This window comes from Lepidochelys olivacea, assembly GCF_965140295.1.
Source record: "Lepidochelys olivacea isolate rLepOli2 genome assembly, chromosome: 2".
Lineage (NCBI taxonomy): Eukaryota > Metazoa > Chordata > Testudines > Cheloniidae > Lepidochelys > Lepidochelys olivacea.
In genome coordinates this window covers 269,282,271-269,297,123 of record NC_140412.1, presented here as the reverse complement: position 1 = coordinate 269,297,123, position 14,853 = coordinate 269,282,271, and the positions used below count along the sequence as shown (strand labels likewise).

General features: G+C 48.5%; 1 protein-coding gene across 3 annotated transcripts in view; it reads right to left on the bottom strand.

Annotated features, from left to right (window-relative positions):
* LOC311515298 (GTPase IMAP family member 7-like) overlaps positions 1–14,853 on the bottom strand; it is a 32,145-nt gene that overhangs the window by 13,188 nt on the left and 4,104 nt on the right. For all 3 annotated transcript variants that reach the window (XM_084618274.1, XM_084618273.1, XM_084618275.1), the window contains one exon: positions 5,250–5,349. In XM_084618274.1, the coding sequence (XP_084474400.1) occupies positions 5,250–5,295 (46 nt within the window). In that variant the 5' untranslated portion in view covers positions 5,296–5,349. The remainder of the gene's footprint in view (positions 1–5,249; positions 5,350–14,853) is intronic.

Genomic DNA, 14,853 nt, shown 5'->3' with positions numbered 1-14,853 from the left:
TCTAGGTCCTTCTGTATCCTATCCCTCCCCTCCAGCGTATCTACCACTCCTCCCAGTTTAGTATCATCCGCAAATTTGCTGAGAGTGCAATCCACATCATCCTCCAGATCATTTATGAAGATATTGAACAAAACCGGCCCCAGGACCGACCCTTGGGGCACTCCACTTGATACCGGCTGCCAACTAGACATGGAGCCATTGATCACTACCCGCTGAGCCCGACAATCTAGCCAGCTTTCTACCCACCTTATAGTGCATTCATCCAGCCCATACTTCCTTAACTTGCTGACAAGAATACTGTGGGAGACCGTGTCAAAAGCTTTGCTAAAGTCAAGAAACAATACATCCACTGCTTTCCCTTCATCCACAGAACCAGTAATCTCATCATAAAAGGCGATTAGATTAGTCAGGCATGACCTTCCCTTGGTGAATCCATGCTGGCTGTTCCTGATCACTTTCCTCTCATGCAAGTGCTTCAGGATTGATTCTTTGAGGACCTGCTCCATGATTTTTCCAGGGACTGAGGTGAGGCTGACTGGCCTGTAGTTCCCAGGATCCTCCTTCTTCCCTTTTTTAAAGATTGGCACTACATTAGCCTTTTTCCAGTCATCCGGGACTTCCCCGGTTCGCCACGAGTTTTCAAAGATAATGGCCAATGGCTCTGCAACCACAGCCGCCAATTCCTTCAGCACTCTCGGATGCAACTCGTCCGGCCCCATGGACTTGTGCACGTCCAGCTTTTCTAAATAGTCCCTAACCACCTCTATCTCCACAGAGGGCTGGCCATCTCTTCCCCATTTTGTGATGCCCAGCGCAGCAGTCTGGGAGCTGACCTTGTTAGTGAAAACAGAGGCAAAAAAAGCATTGAGTACATTAGCTTTTTCCACATCCTCTGTCACTAGGTTGCCTCCCTCATTCAGTAAGGGGCCCACACTTTCCTTGGCTTTCTTCTTGTTGCCAACATATCTGAAGAAACCCTTCTTGTTACTCTTAACATCTCTTGCTAGCTGCAGCTCCAGGTGCGATTTGGCCCTCCTGATTTCATTCCTACGTGCCCGAGCAATATTTTTATACTCTTCCCTGGTCATATGTCCAACCTTCCACTTCTTGTAAGCTTCTTTTTTATGTTTAAGATCCGCTAGGATTTCACCATTAAGCCAAGCTGGTCGCCTGCCATATTTACTATTCTTTCGACTCATTGGGATGGTTTGTCCCTGTAACCTCAACAGGGATTCCTTGAAATACAGCCAGCTCTCCTGGACTCCTTTCCCCTTCAAGTTAGTCCCCCAGGGGATCCTGGCCATCCGTTCCCTGAGGGAGTCGAAGTCTGCTTTCCTGAAGTCCAGGGTCCATATCCTGCTGCTTTCCTTTCTTCCCTGCGTCAGGATCCTGAACTTAACCAACTCATGGTCACTGCCTCCCAGATTCCCATCCACTTTTGCTTCTCCCACTAATTCTACCCGGTTTGTGAGCAGCAGGTCAAGAAAAGCGCCCCCCCTAGTTGGCTCCTCTAGCACTTGCGCCAGGAAATAATTGCTGGGCAGGAGCTGGGCAGCTGTGGGTGAGAGCTCCTGCAGCAGGGGCCGCACTCACCTCACCCAATATGCGTGGGGGAGTGGGCAGCACTAAGTGTCACCCCCCACATGCCTGGGCTGGGCAGGGGGAGTTCACCAGCGAAACACTCCAATGCCCGACAACAGGCACAAACGTTTCTGTGGTGCCCCAGGGTGAGAGACAGAGAGGCCGACCCCCGTTGCGTAGCACAGGAATGGCTGAAGTGGAATTACTACATCTGAGTGTGAGTCCTGGGGAAATGAGCCCAGCATAGGGATGTCTGGCACTGTTTGACTTCTGTTTGTACATCTGACGGTGCTGGGCCTGATCTGCACCAAATGGAGCTTGTCTAAGTGGATTTTACTTCAGTTAGTGTTTGACCCCCCTGTTTAAACTCGGGGAAACAGTGTTTTAAAAAATTAATATACCGTCCTGTGTGGCGTCTGACAGGGAGTGAACTGGAGCATCCCTCAAAGGGAGCCGAGCTAGGACAATGTGGGGTCAGAGACGTCCCGTCCACAGGGGGGCCCCACGCTGCTGCCAGCCCGGCTTGGCCCCACTCCTCTGCCCCGCCCCTGCTTCAGGGGGACACGGCGGGGCCAGCAGCAGCACCTCCAACCTAGCCTGGCCCTGCTCTGACCCGCCGGCTCCCAGCGTTGCTCGGGGGAGGAGAGGGGATGGAGGGTTTGGGGGAAGGGGTGGAATGGGGATGGGGCTTGGGGGGGAGTGGGAGGGTTATCCCGGGCCCCACAGTCCCCTAGGCACGCCCCTGTGTGGGGTGCGATGTGGGGGACATGCCCTTAGTGTTGTGCTAACACATTTGTTGGCAATGAATTGCCCTTGTATTGTGAGGAACTGGTGGTGCTGGGGGGCCACGACTGAGGGGTTCCTGTGGGGAGCATGAGAGGGCTCCCTGGGCACACTTCACTGCCACTCAGCACCCAGCCCTGCCCTCCTCCTGGTCCCCCAGTGCCCTCAGTAATGCCAGAGGGGCCACCAGAAGAAGGGAAGGTGATGGGACAAAGGGAGCATGTCTAGCATCCAGAGGGGAGCTCCAGAGCCCCATTGCATTTTGGGGGTTAGCACAGAAGTGGAGGGGCCCTGCTCACTCATCTGCAGCACGAGAGAATCACAGAGGTGTGAACTGGCCCATCCATCTCAGCAGCTTTTCTCCTCGTTCCTCTCCCAATCCAGGTTCTGTGTGCCAGGGGTGAGCCCCAAGCGTATCCCATTATCTTCAGTGTCCCACATCTGTCTCAGAACAATGTGTGTGAGCCATGTACTGAGCGCACCTGTTCCCAGGCCAGACCCGACCCAGTGCACCTGGTGCTGCCTGGCAGGAGGTCAGCCCGCCTTCCAGGCACAGGAGGGATTTATCCAGGCTGGAACTCTTGCACTGGCCTCATTTTATACCCCAGCCCTGTTGTGCCAGACCAGTTTCAGCACAGTCTGCCTATGCATGTGGATTTTAGAGCACTTTGAAATATCAGCTGGTGATGCTGGCGTACCTGGTACCAGTCAGCCCATGCCAAGATCCCCGTGTCTCAATTGAATGTTGACAACACAGAGCTGGAATCAGTTTAGCTCACCTGTGTGTGAGTATTGCTAAAACAGGAATCAGAATTATTAGAATGGGTTTAGTGTTCAGGCGTTACTGAATGCTCATGAGTGGCTGCCTGCACTAATCTCTCTTAGAACATCTGTATCCCAGCCCATTGAGAGTTTGTGCTGTGAGCCTCTGACTGTGTAAATACCAGACAGAAGAGAGCCATTAACTAGTGTGAAACGCGGGTCTCCAACAAAAGGTGTCACATCCTGCCCAAGAGGGAAGGTCCATCGACCCCAGATGGACGTTGGCGGAATATTAAAGAGGACAAAAGACTTTGTTGTTTGTTTCCCCACCCCCACCCATGAAGATGGGTCGTGCAAGTGAATTGTTAGAGCTGGGCACCCCCGGATGCCGGTGCCTCCACTCTGTCCCCTTTTCCTGCCCTCCCCCCACCCCCTGGCTACAGTTGCCTCTGTCTATGTGTGTGTATATATTTACCTGCTTTAAAACTTCCTGTCAGGGTGGTTAAGCACTGGAATAAATTGCCTCGGGAGGTTGTGAAATCTCCATCATTGGAGATTTTTAAGAGCAGTGTAGACAAACACCTGTCAGGGATATGATAGATGGTGCTTGGTCCTGCCATGAGTGCAGGGGACTGGACTTGATGGCCTCTCAAGGTCCCTTCCAGTCCTATGATTGACCAAGAAATACGTCTGCTCTGGGGGCTGGGTCAGAATTTGGATTGTGTGCAATTCTGATCTCCCATGTGTAAGAAAGATTAATTCAAACTGGCACAGGGACAGAGAAGGGCTACTAGGATGATCAGAGGAATGGAAAGCCTACCTTATGAGAGGAGACTCAAGGGTCTTGGCTTGTTTAGCCTAACCAAAAGAAGGCTGAGGGGAGATATGTTTGCTCACTATAAACACATCAGAAGGATAAACACCAAGGAGGGAGAGGAGCTATTTAAATTATGATCCAATGCTGACACAAGAACAAATAGATATAAACTGGTCATCAACAGGTTTAGGGTTGAAATTAGTTGACAGTTTCTAATCTTTGGAGGAGTGAAGCTCTGGAACAGCTTTCCAAGGGGAGCAGTGGTGGCAAAAAACCTAACTGGCTTCAAGACTGAGCTTGATAAGTTTATGGAGGGGATGATGAAACTACCAACAATGGCATGTAGCTGATCTGTGACTGCTAGTAGCAAATATCTCCAACAGCCAGTGATCAGACACTAAATGGGGAAGGTTCCGAGTTACTACAGAGAATTCTTTGCCAGATGCCTGGCTGCTGGGTCTTGTCAAAATGCTCATGGTCCAACTGATCACCCTATTTGGGACCAGGAAGGAATTTTCTCCTGGTCAAATTGGCGGGGGTAGGGGTTGCCTTCCTTTGCAGCACTGGGCACAAGTCATTGGCAGGTTTAAAGTCGTGTAAATGGTGGATTCTCTGTAACTTGAAGTCTCATGATTTGAAGACTTCAGTAGCTCAGCCAGAAGTTATGGGTCTATTGCAGGAGTGGGTGGGTGAGGTTCTGTGACCTGCAATGTGCAGGAGTTCAGACTAGATGATCACAATGGTCCTTTCTGACCTTAAAGTCTGTAAGTCTATAGTGGGGAACACAGGGTTAGTTTAGTGTTCTACGAGTCATTTCATGGAGGAGGCCACTGGGGAATTCTATTCCCCTCCCCTCATGAGCCTGCCTGGGATGGAATTACTGAGTCAAAACTCTTCTCCTCTCTCCTTAGAGAGGACAGGCTGGGAAGGTTCATCATGCAGAGATTTAACTGCCACTGGCTCTCCAGGGAGAGTGGGAATCCTGAGCACGCTCCATCTGCCCCCTGCTCTGTCCAAGGCAAGACCAGGCAGAGTGAGATGGACTCTGAACATCTGGTCATTGGTGATTCTCTGGTGGGAGAGCTGCAGGGCCCATGGGGCCCTTCCAGATATGAACATAATGCCCAAACCAAACCCTGCTGAAATCAATGGAAAGGCTCCCCTTGATTGATGTCAGTGGGTATTGGGTCAGGCCTATATTGAGCCAATGAACAACTGCCTGGCAGCACAACCTGGGCCCATGATGCAATGATTTGGTCACACAATTGTCACAACTTTCTCCAAATACAACTGGTAAAAATCTTACCTTTCTGTGATCCAGATGCAGCACGGGGAGTTGCCTGGTTAGACATTTTCTCTGCTAAGGAGTCTATCCCCACATCAGTGCTCAGTATCTCACGGAATTTCTGAATTAAAAAAGAGAGCGGAAAGTAGTCGTCACTTGGGCCTGGCTCCACAAAGGGACTGAGGCGTTGTGATGGTGAGCACTGCCATACGCCACTCTGGGATTTAGGCACCTAAGTCTGGGCTGCAGGCAGGTGGCTGTTTATGTTTGGGATGCACAGCTGGGAACTCTGTCCTGGGGTCCGGTGCCTCAGCTCTTTCCCACCCAATACAGCTGGAGGGGTGTGGAGGTGGTAAGTGCCTTAACCCTGGACTTTTGGGTCTGCTGATGTGGGTCTCTCTCAGTCTTGCTTGTTGAAGCCTTTGTATAAATAATTAATTATGAATTGGGCCAGACAGCAACTAAGAATAACTCAATAGTCCAGTGGTTTGAAGACTCGTGGGAGACCCCAGTTCAAATCTCTTCTCATCCAGCAAAGGGGGTGACTTGAGTCTGGGTCTCCCACATCCTGGGTGAGTTCCCTAACCACTAGGTTAAAAATTATAACAGAGTCCTTCTCTTTCCTGTCCTCCCATCCCCCCACCCATTTTGTCTGGAGGTAGGTGTTCTCTAAGTAGATGATTTGTGATGTCACATAGACTTGATACCTTTTCAAACACAAGCATGAATTAATGAGTTATGGATCATAAATTAACATAGTTATTAACACAGGGTGAAGGCAACATACGAGTTTATTGTGAATTAAGATGAGGGTCACAGAATACTTGTGTTACACCCACTGGTCAATTTCCAGATAAATTTGAAGTAGCTTTGAATCACTTGTAACAAAGTTCCTCCTCTTCCTTGGTGGTTCCTGCACTTATTGGTGGATTTGCTTGCCTCAGAGATTCATGGCAGCCCTCAGTTTGCCACTTTTGCCAGTGGCTCAAATCTGCCCTTCACTCAGCTAACCTCATCACTGGCTAGCATGGGGAAAAGGAGGAGAACAATCCCTGCAGTCTCTGCTGACCCCCTAGTGGGTCTGGGGACAGGCCAGGGACCTGCCCCTCTGGTGGAACACACAGTCCAGGTCAACTCCTCTTATATCAAATAGGGATTTGGTGGGATGGGGGGGAACCTGGGCCCGCCCTCTACTCTGGGTTCCAGCCCAGGGCCCTGTGGATTGCAACTGTCTACAGGCTCTTTTGTAACAGCTGCATGACAGCTACAACTCCCTAGGCTACTTCCCCATGGTCTCCTCCCAACACCTTCTTTGTCCGCACCACAGGACCTTCCACCTGATGCCTGATGACACTTGTACTCCTCAGTCCTCCAGCAGCAAGGCTTCTCACTCCCCGCTCCTTGCGTGCCTCTTGCTCCCAGCTCCTCGGATGCCCCTCGCTAACTGAAGTGAAGTCTGAAGGGTTAATGTCTAGCTATTCCACCTGGAAGCAGGCGGGGCACACCCTGTCTGTTTCCTAGGAGCAATGCACACATTGCTCTATCCAAGGACAAGGGCTAGATATGAACCATGAGAACTTGATTGTTTGGACAGCAATTGTGGGAGGCTTTCTTAGCCTGGGCTCAAGGCCTGAGAACCAGGATTGTAGTAGATAGGGGATGGTAACTAAGTATATGAATTAACGTCATACTTTCCTTTGTGTAGCGGTGTGTAATGCTTAGGGGGAGAAATATAATAAAAGGAGAAGGTGGAAGGCAGGGGGGGCAGAACGGCCCATCTCAGCTGACCAGCCTGTTTGCTTGCATAAAGCTGTGTTCTGTCTCATCACTGAACCGCCACAGAAGTCCTTTTTAAAACCAGGTGTTGGATCATATTAAAGAAGTTCTGTATTAAAATCACAAATGAGTTTGATTCCCCAGAGTTTAAATTCCAGGGTATTACTAATTAAGAGGTCTCTTGGTTTTTGATACTGTTTCTCTCCCTCTATGTGTGAAACTTGCAAGCTGCTAACTGTGTTAGTACATTCTAAGACAGAGTCTGTTCTCAAAGCAATTCACAGAGAGAGAGACTCAAAGCAATACTCTAACAACAGAAACAGCACCCAGAGACTCCCCGCCCTTTTGTTGTATTAACAATTGTGATTAAAATAGAGATAGAGGATGTATGTGGATGGATGTTTGGTGTGGATAATAACTGAATGATCAGGGAGGTGCCAGCCTAAGAATCCAGTGTCCATCAGCTGAAGAAGGCGTCAAGTGGAAATAACCAGAGGACCCCCAGAGGGCAGACTGGAATCCACCCAACAGCCTCAAGAATGGGAGAACCAAAGAACAAGATAACATCTTGGAGCCGTCAGGAATGTGCTATCTGCTGATTGATTCAGCAACAGCATGATGAAGCAATTCCCATAGACTGGCATAGGAAGAAATTCCTATAAAAATAGACTCTAAAAAGTGAGAACTTTGGGGTCTGATTCTGCAAACCAACTTCCAGGAGCATCAGATGAGCATCTGACAAGGCCCTGCTCCCTCCTTATGTCCAGGCCACCTGGCCAGTGGCTTGGCATGAGCAACTCTAAGGCTGGTAACTATGATAACAACCTTGCAGAACCTGTGTGTGTGTGTGTATGAATGAATGTGTGAATAAATATGAGATTGAATGGAATGTTATAGCTATAACTAACTGCTTACTATGATTCTTTCTGTATTCACAATAAATGTGGTATTTTGCCTTTTTCCCTTTAATAAGATCCTGCTGGTTTTTATTTTATTGGTATAACACAGGTGCCCAGATTAGCCTGCCTGTCCTAATGGATTCTAGTAGCTTCTTAATTGGCTCCAGGTGTCCTAATTAGCCTGCCTGCCTTAATTGGTTCCAGCAATTTCTTGATTGTTCTGGAACAGCCCATTATCTTACTCAGGGAAAAGGGACCTGCTTAATCTGGGGCTAATATATGTGCCTTCTATCACTCTCATGTAGCCATCTGGCTTGACCCTGTTACAAACTACATGTGCGCTCAGGTCAACATGTGATATGTAGGTGTGTGTTTGGAGAATGGAAAGATTGGCTACTGTGACAGAATATACCCATGTTCACACCCTACACACTACCATAATTATGTTTGTCTAGAGTATGTCTTGTAAAATATTATTTCAAAACTCATAATTTGCTGGTCAGTATCATCCTGATAAAATGTGTGGCATCATTTTATGTAGAGTTATAAGATTTCCCTGTATGATGTTATTAACACATGTTCCAAGTCCACAGCCGTCCCAAACAGAGGTGGGCAAACAGGTCTGTCCTAAACAAAGGAATGTGTGCTCTGCTTCATTTGCATTTAAGCATTAAACAGAGTCATTAAGCAGGAAGGGAAACAAAGAAAGCTCAAGAAGGTGAGAAAAAACCAGCAGGGAACATCCTTCCATCTAGACTCTTTGTCTTCTAGTGTCCAGCTGGAAATGTGTTTCAAGAGAGGCACTTGAACTATAAAAGGAGGGACAGACAACTCTCTCTCTCTCTGCCCATTGCATTAGCTATGCCTGAAGAGAAAAGTTTGGTCAGTAAGACTGCTGGAAGCATGTGGTGAGACACGTTCCTTGACTCTGATATAATTTGCTAAGTTAGGAGAGCTGGCTGTATTTTAAAGAAGCTTTACTGAGGGCACAGGAACAAACCATCCTGATGTGCAGAAAAAATACCAAATATGGCAGGTGACCAGCTTGGCTCAACAGTGAAACCTTCAGTGAGCTTAAACTTAAAAAGGAACCTTACAAGAAGTGGAAACTCAGCCAAATGACTAGGGAGGAGTATAAGAATATTGCTCAAGCATGCAGGGGTGTAATCAGGAAGGCCAAGGCACAACTGGAGTTGCAACTAGCAAGGGATGTGAAGGATAACAAGAAAGGTTTCTACAGGTATGTTATCAACAAGAAGGAGGTCAGGGAAAGTGTAGGACCCTTACTGGATGGGGAGGCAACCTAGTGACAGATGATGTGGAAAAAGCTGAAGTACTCAATGCTTTTTTTGCCTTGGTCTTCACAGACAAGGTCAGCTCCCAGACTGCTGCACTGGGCAACACAATATGGGGAGGAGGTGAGCAGCCCTCAGTGGTGAAAGAACAGGTTAAGGACTATTTAGAATAGCTGGACGTGCACAAGTCCATGGGGCCGGATGCACTGCATCCAAGGGTGCTGAGGGAGTTGGCTGATGTGATTGCAGAGCCATTGGCCATTATCTTTGAAAACTCATGGCAATCAGGGGAGGCCCCAGATGACTGGAAAAAGGCTAATGTAGTGCCCATCTTTAAAAAAGGGAAGAAGGAAGATCCGGGGAACTACAGGCCAGTCAGCCTCACCTCAGTCCCCAACAAAATCATAGAGCAGTTCCTCAAGGAATCCATTTTGAAGCACTTGGAGGAGAGGAAGGTGATCAGGAACAGTCAGCATGGATTCACCAAGGGCAAGTCATGCCTAACCAATCTGATTGCCTTCTATGAGAAGATAACTGGCTCTGTGGATATGAGGAAAGTGGTGGATGTGATATATTTTAACTTTAGCAAAGCTTTTGATATGGTCTCCCACGGTATGCTTGCCAGCAAGTTAAAGAAGTGTGGATTGGATGAATGTACTATAATGTGGATAGAAAGCTGACTAGATTGTCGGGCTCAATGGGTAGTGATCAACAGCTCAATGTCTAGTTGGCAGCTGGTATCAAGCGGAGTGCCCCAGGGGTCGGTCCTGGGGCCGGTTTTGTTCAACATCTTTATTAATGATCTGGTTGATGGGATGGATTGCACCCTCAGCAAGTTCACAGATGACACTAACTGGAGGGAGAGGTAGATACGCTGGAGGGTAGGGATAGGATACAGAGTGACCTAGAGAGATTGCAGGACTGGACCAAAAGAAATCTGATGAGGTTCAACAGGGACCAATGCAGAGTCCTGCACTTAGGATGGAAGAATCCCATGCACCACTACAGACTAGGGACTGACTGGTTAAGCAGCAGTTCTGTAGAAAAGGACCTGGGGATTACAATGGATGAGAAGCTGGATATGAGTCAGCAGTGTGCCCTTGTTGCCAAGAAGGCCAACGGCATACTGGGCTGTATTAGTAGGAGCATTTCCAGCAGATTGAGGGAAGTGATTATTCCCACCTATTTGGCATTGGTGAGGCCACATCTGGACTATTGCATCCAGTTTTGGGGCCTCCACTACAGAAGGGATGTGGACAAGTTGGAGAGAGTCCAGCAGAGGACAACGAAAAATGATTAGGGGGCTGCGGTGCATGAGTTATGAGGAGAGGCTGAGGGAACTGAGCTTATTTAGTCTGCAGAAGAAAAGAGTAAGGGGAGATTTGATAGCAGCCTTCAACTACCTGAAGGGGGGTTTCCAAAGAGGATGGAGCTCGGCTGTTCTCAGTGATGGCAGATGACAGAACAAGGAGCAATGGTCTCAAGTTGAATGGGGGAGGTCTAGGTTAGATATTAGGAAACACTATTTCACTAGGAGGGTGGTGAAGCACTGGAATGGGTTACCTAGGGAGATGGTGGAATCTCCATCCTTAGAGGTTTTTAAGGCCCAGCTTGACAAAGCCCTGGCTGGGATGATTTAGTTGGGGATTGGTCCTGCTTTGAGCAGGGGGTTGGACTAGATGACCTCCTGAGGTCTCTTCCAACCCTAATATTCTATGATTCTGTAATTAGTAAATGTTTTATCTTTATTTCTCTTGTAACCATTTCTGACTTTTATGTCTTGTTACTTGTACTCACTTAAAATCTCTCTTTGTAGTTAAGCTTGTTTTACTGTTTTATCTAATCCAGTGTGTTTAAGTAAAAGTGTCTATTTGGGATGATAAAATGGCTTCTTATTACCTTTAAGAAATAATGTACTTAAAATATTTTGTACTATGCAGGAGAGGGCTGGGCAATACAGCAGGGGTCCGGGACCCTCTCGGGAGCCACAAGCAGGTTTCAGGAGTCCGCCAAACAGGGCCAACATTAGACCCGCTGGGGCCCAGGGCAGAAAGCCGAAGCCCCACTGCATGGGGCTGAAGCCCAGGCCCCTGAGCCTCACCACCCGGGGCTGAAGCTGCAGCCCAAGCAGTATAGCTTCATGGGGGCCCCTGTGGCGTGGGGCTCTGGGCAATTCCCCTGCTCGCTACCCCCTAATGCCGGCTCTGGCTTTTCATAGATTCATAGATACTAAGGTCAGAAGGGACCATTATGATCATCTAGTCTGACCTCCTGTACAACGCAGGCAAAAGAATTTCATCCACCCACTCCTGCGAAAAACCTCTCACCTATCTCCGAGCTCTTGAAGTCCTCAAATCGTGGTTTAAAGACTTCAAGGAGCAGAGAATCCTCCAGCAAGTGACCCGTGCCCCATGCTACAGAGGAAGGCGAAAAACCTCCAGGGCCTCTTCCAATCTGCCCTGGAGGAAAATTCCTTCCCGACCCCAAATATGGTGATCAGCTAAACCCTGAGCATATGGGCAAGATTCACCAGCCAGATACTACAGAACATTCTTTCCTGGGTAACTCAGATCCCACCCCATCTAATATCCTATCACAGGCCATTAGGCCTATTACTAAAACCATGTTATCCCATCATACCATCTCCTCCATAAACTTATCGAGTTTAATCTTAAAGCCAAGTAGATCTTTTGCCCCCACTGCTTCCCATGGAAGGCTATTCCAAAACTTTACTGCTCTGATGGTTAGAAACCTTCGTCTAATTTCAAGTCTAAACTTCCTGATGCCCAGTTTATATCCATTTGTTCTTGTGTCCACATTGGTACTGAGCTTAAATAATTCCTCTCCCTCTCTGGTATTTATCCTTCTGATATATTTATAGAGAGCAATCCTATCTCCCCTCAACCTTCTTTTAGTTAGGCTAAACAAGCCAAGCTCCTTAAGTCTCCTTTCATAAGACAAGTTTTCCATTCCTCGGATCATCCTAGTAGCCCTTCTCTGTACCTGTTCCAGTTTGAATTCATCCTTCTTAAACATGGGAGACCAGAACTGCACACAGTATTCCAGGTGAGGTCTCACCAGTGCCTCGTATAACGGTACTAACACCTCCTTATCCCTACTGGAAATACCTCGCCTGATGCATCCCAAGACCGCATTAGCTTTTTTCACAACCATATCACATTGGCGGCTCGTAGTCATCCTATGATCAACCAATACTCCAAGGTCCTTCTCCTCCTCTGTTACTTCTAATTGATGCGTCCCCAGCTTATAACTAAAATTCTTGTTATTAGTCCCTAAATGCATGACCTTACACTTCTCACTATTAAATTTCATCCTATTACTATTTCTCCAGTTTACAAGGTCATCCAGATCCTCCTGTAGGATATCCCGGTCCTTCTCTAAATTGGCAATACCTCCCAGCTTTGTATCGTCTGCAAATTTTATTAGCACACTCCCACTTTTTGTGCCAAGGTCAGTAATAAAAAGATTAAATAAGATTGGTCCCAAAACCGATCCTTTTAATGTACTGGATATGGAGAAAGCCAGTTGTTGTGGCACAGGTGGGCCGCGGAGCCTTTATAGCATGGGGGGTGGGGGGGCGGGGGGCTCAGAAAGAAAAAGGCTGAGAACCCCTGCAGTACAGGACATATGTTTCTGGGGGGAAACCTAAGACTGGGCATGTGTTGGGGTCCCCTGCACAAGCACCAAGGCTGGCCAAAGCCAGGGTGTGACCGGAGTGTGGCTGGCAGGCTGCAGTCACACACAGACACTCGGGGCGTGGCATGCATGCTGGAAGGCTGTTTGTGAGAGGCCCCGGTAGGAGCTGCTTCAGCAAGGCATTGTAAGGCACCCAAGGGGGAAGGGCAGGGGTGTCACAGCTGCTCATTAGTCTGGATTGTGCCCTGGTATATCACAGCTATGAATAATCATTATCAAGCTTAATTACAATCGACATTTCAGTAATTAAGTAACTGTTTAACATCCTAAATGTCTATGTTCAGATTTACGTTGCTGAACTTTCACTAACAGTGCTATATCATTTGACTGGTATACGGGAAAAAGCTTGACTGGCAAATTGATAAGTATTAAATTGTTTATATTGCAGTAGTGCCCAAGGAGGACCCCATTCAGGGGTCAGGGCCCTATAACCCAAAGACAGTCCACAGGAACCCAAAGGAAACCAAAACTGGGATCCAAAATTACAAGTGACTGTTTAATTTTGGGATCTTAACTTCTCCATGTCTCAATATCAGCATCTGTAAAATGGGCATATTTTAACTTAAACCCTAACAGTGTGTTTGGAACGATAGAAGATTCAGAAGAAAATTCAGTCCCTGTCCCTGGAGCTTCAGTCTAATATCCCGCTCCTCCAACTGACTGCACTCCAACAAACAGCTTTGCTCAGTGGTGCCCACGTTCCTATTTACAACCACTATTTAAATTAGGAATATTTTAACCAAGTCATTTGTGGTGCTGTGCACTAGGGGTGGAATCCACTAAACGTCTTAAGCATTGCAACGTCTCTGCCTCTGGTTATATGCTTTGCTGGCTCGCTTTACGTGTGCAAATACCTATCTCATGCCCAAGCCCCAGTGCAATCCACAAACCAGGGGAAGATGCCATTCCCCTGCCTCTCCTGCCTGCAGTCCAGGGGGCATGCTCAGGAGAGGGTGGCCCCTCCCTTATAACTTCCAGCCAAGTAGTTAGAGCACATGCCCAGGATGTAGGAGATCCAGGTTCAATTTTCCCCCTCCAGCAATGAAGGGAGAAAGGATTTAAACAGGGGTCACTCACCCCTCAGCAGGGTGCTCAAACCACTGGGCTATGGGATAGTCAGAGGTAGGGCTCTCTCAGTCCCTCCTGGTGAAGCTGTTTCACTTTGGATAAATATTTCAATAGTCATTGGGCAAGAGAGAGAGAGAGAGTGTGACTCATTACTCCAGTGGTTTGGGCACCCACCTGGGAGGGGTGAGATCTAGGGTCCAGCCCCCTCCTCCACTCACACTTTCACGACGTATCCACAGTGGAACAGCTTCCACAGCAGAGGCTGAGGGAGCCCTACCTCAGACTGTCCCACAGCTCAATGGTTAGAACCAGGGGTGCAGCCCGTAAGGCGGAAAGAAGGAAGGGTGACCACCCCCTTGCAAGTGTATGCATGGTGCCTTTTTGAACCGGTGGGGCAATGGGTCATTGGTGGTGGGCTGGAGAGTGAGCCCACCCCACACTCACCCATCAGTGTCAGTTTCTGTCCTTCAGGTCTGGGCCTGGCTCCCCACTCCCAGCACTGCGATAAGGCACACGGGGTTCCATGGTGCTTTGGCCCCATGCACCATGTTCCAATACCACTCACTCATATTTGGCCTGTCTGCCCCTCTGTCAAGATGGGGGGGCAGCCGGGCCAAGCCTGAATGGCACTGTGACCCTGTGCACCAGGATGCAATGCCTAGGGTGGGGAGCAGGGCCCAGTCCCGCAGGGCAGGAGCCACAGCTGCTGGGTAAGTTGAGGCTGGCTCGCTCACCAGCGCGTTATCAATGACCCATGATAAAACCTGGCTCACCCTGTTCAAAGCCTCTACCCGTCTGGTGGAGGGGGAGACTGCATGTGGGTTTCCCACATCCCAGGCGAGAGCTCGAACCACTGGGCTAAAAGTTAAA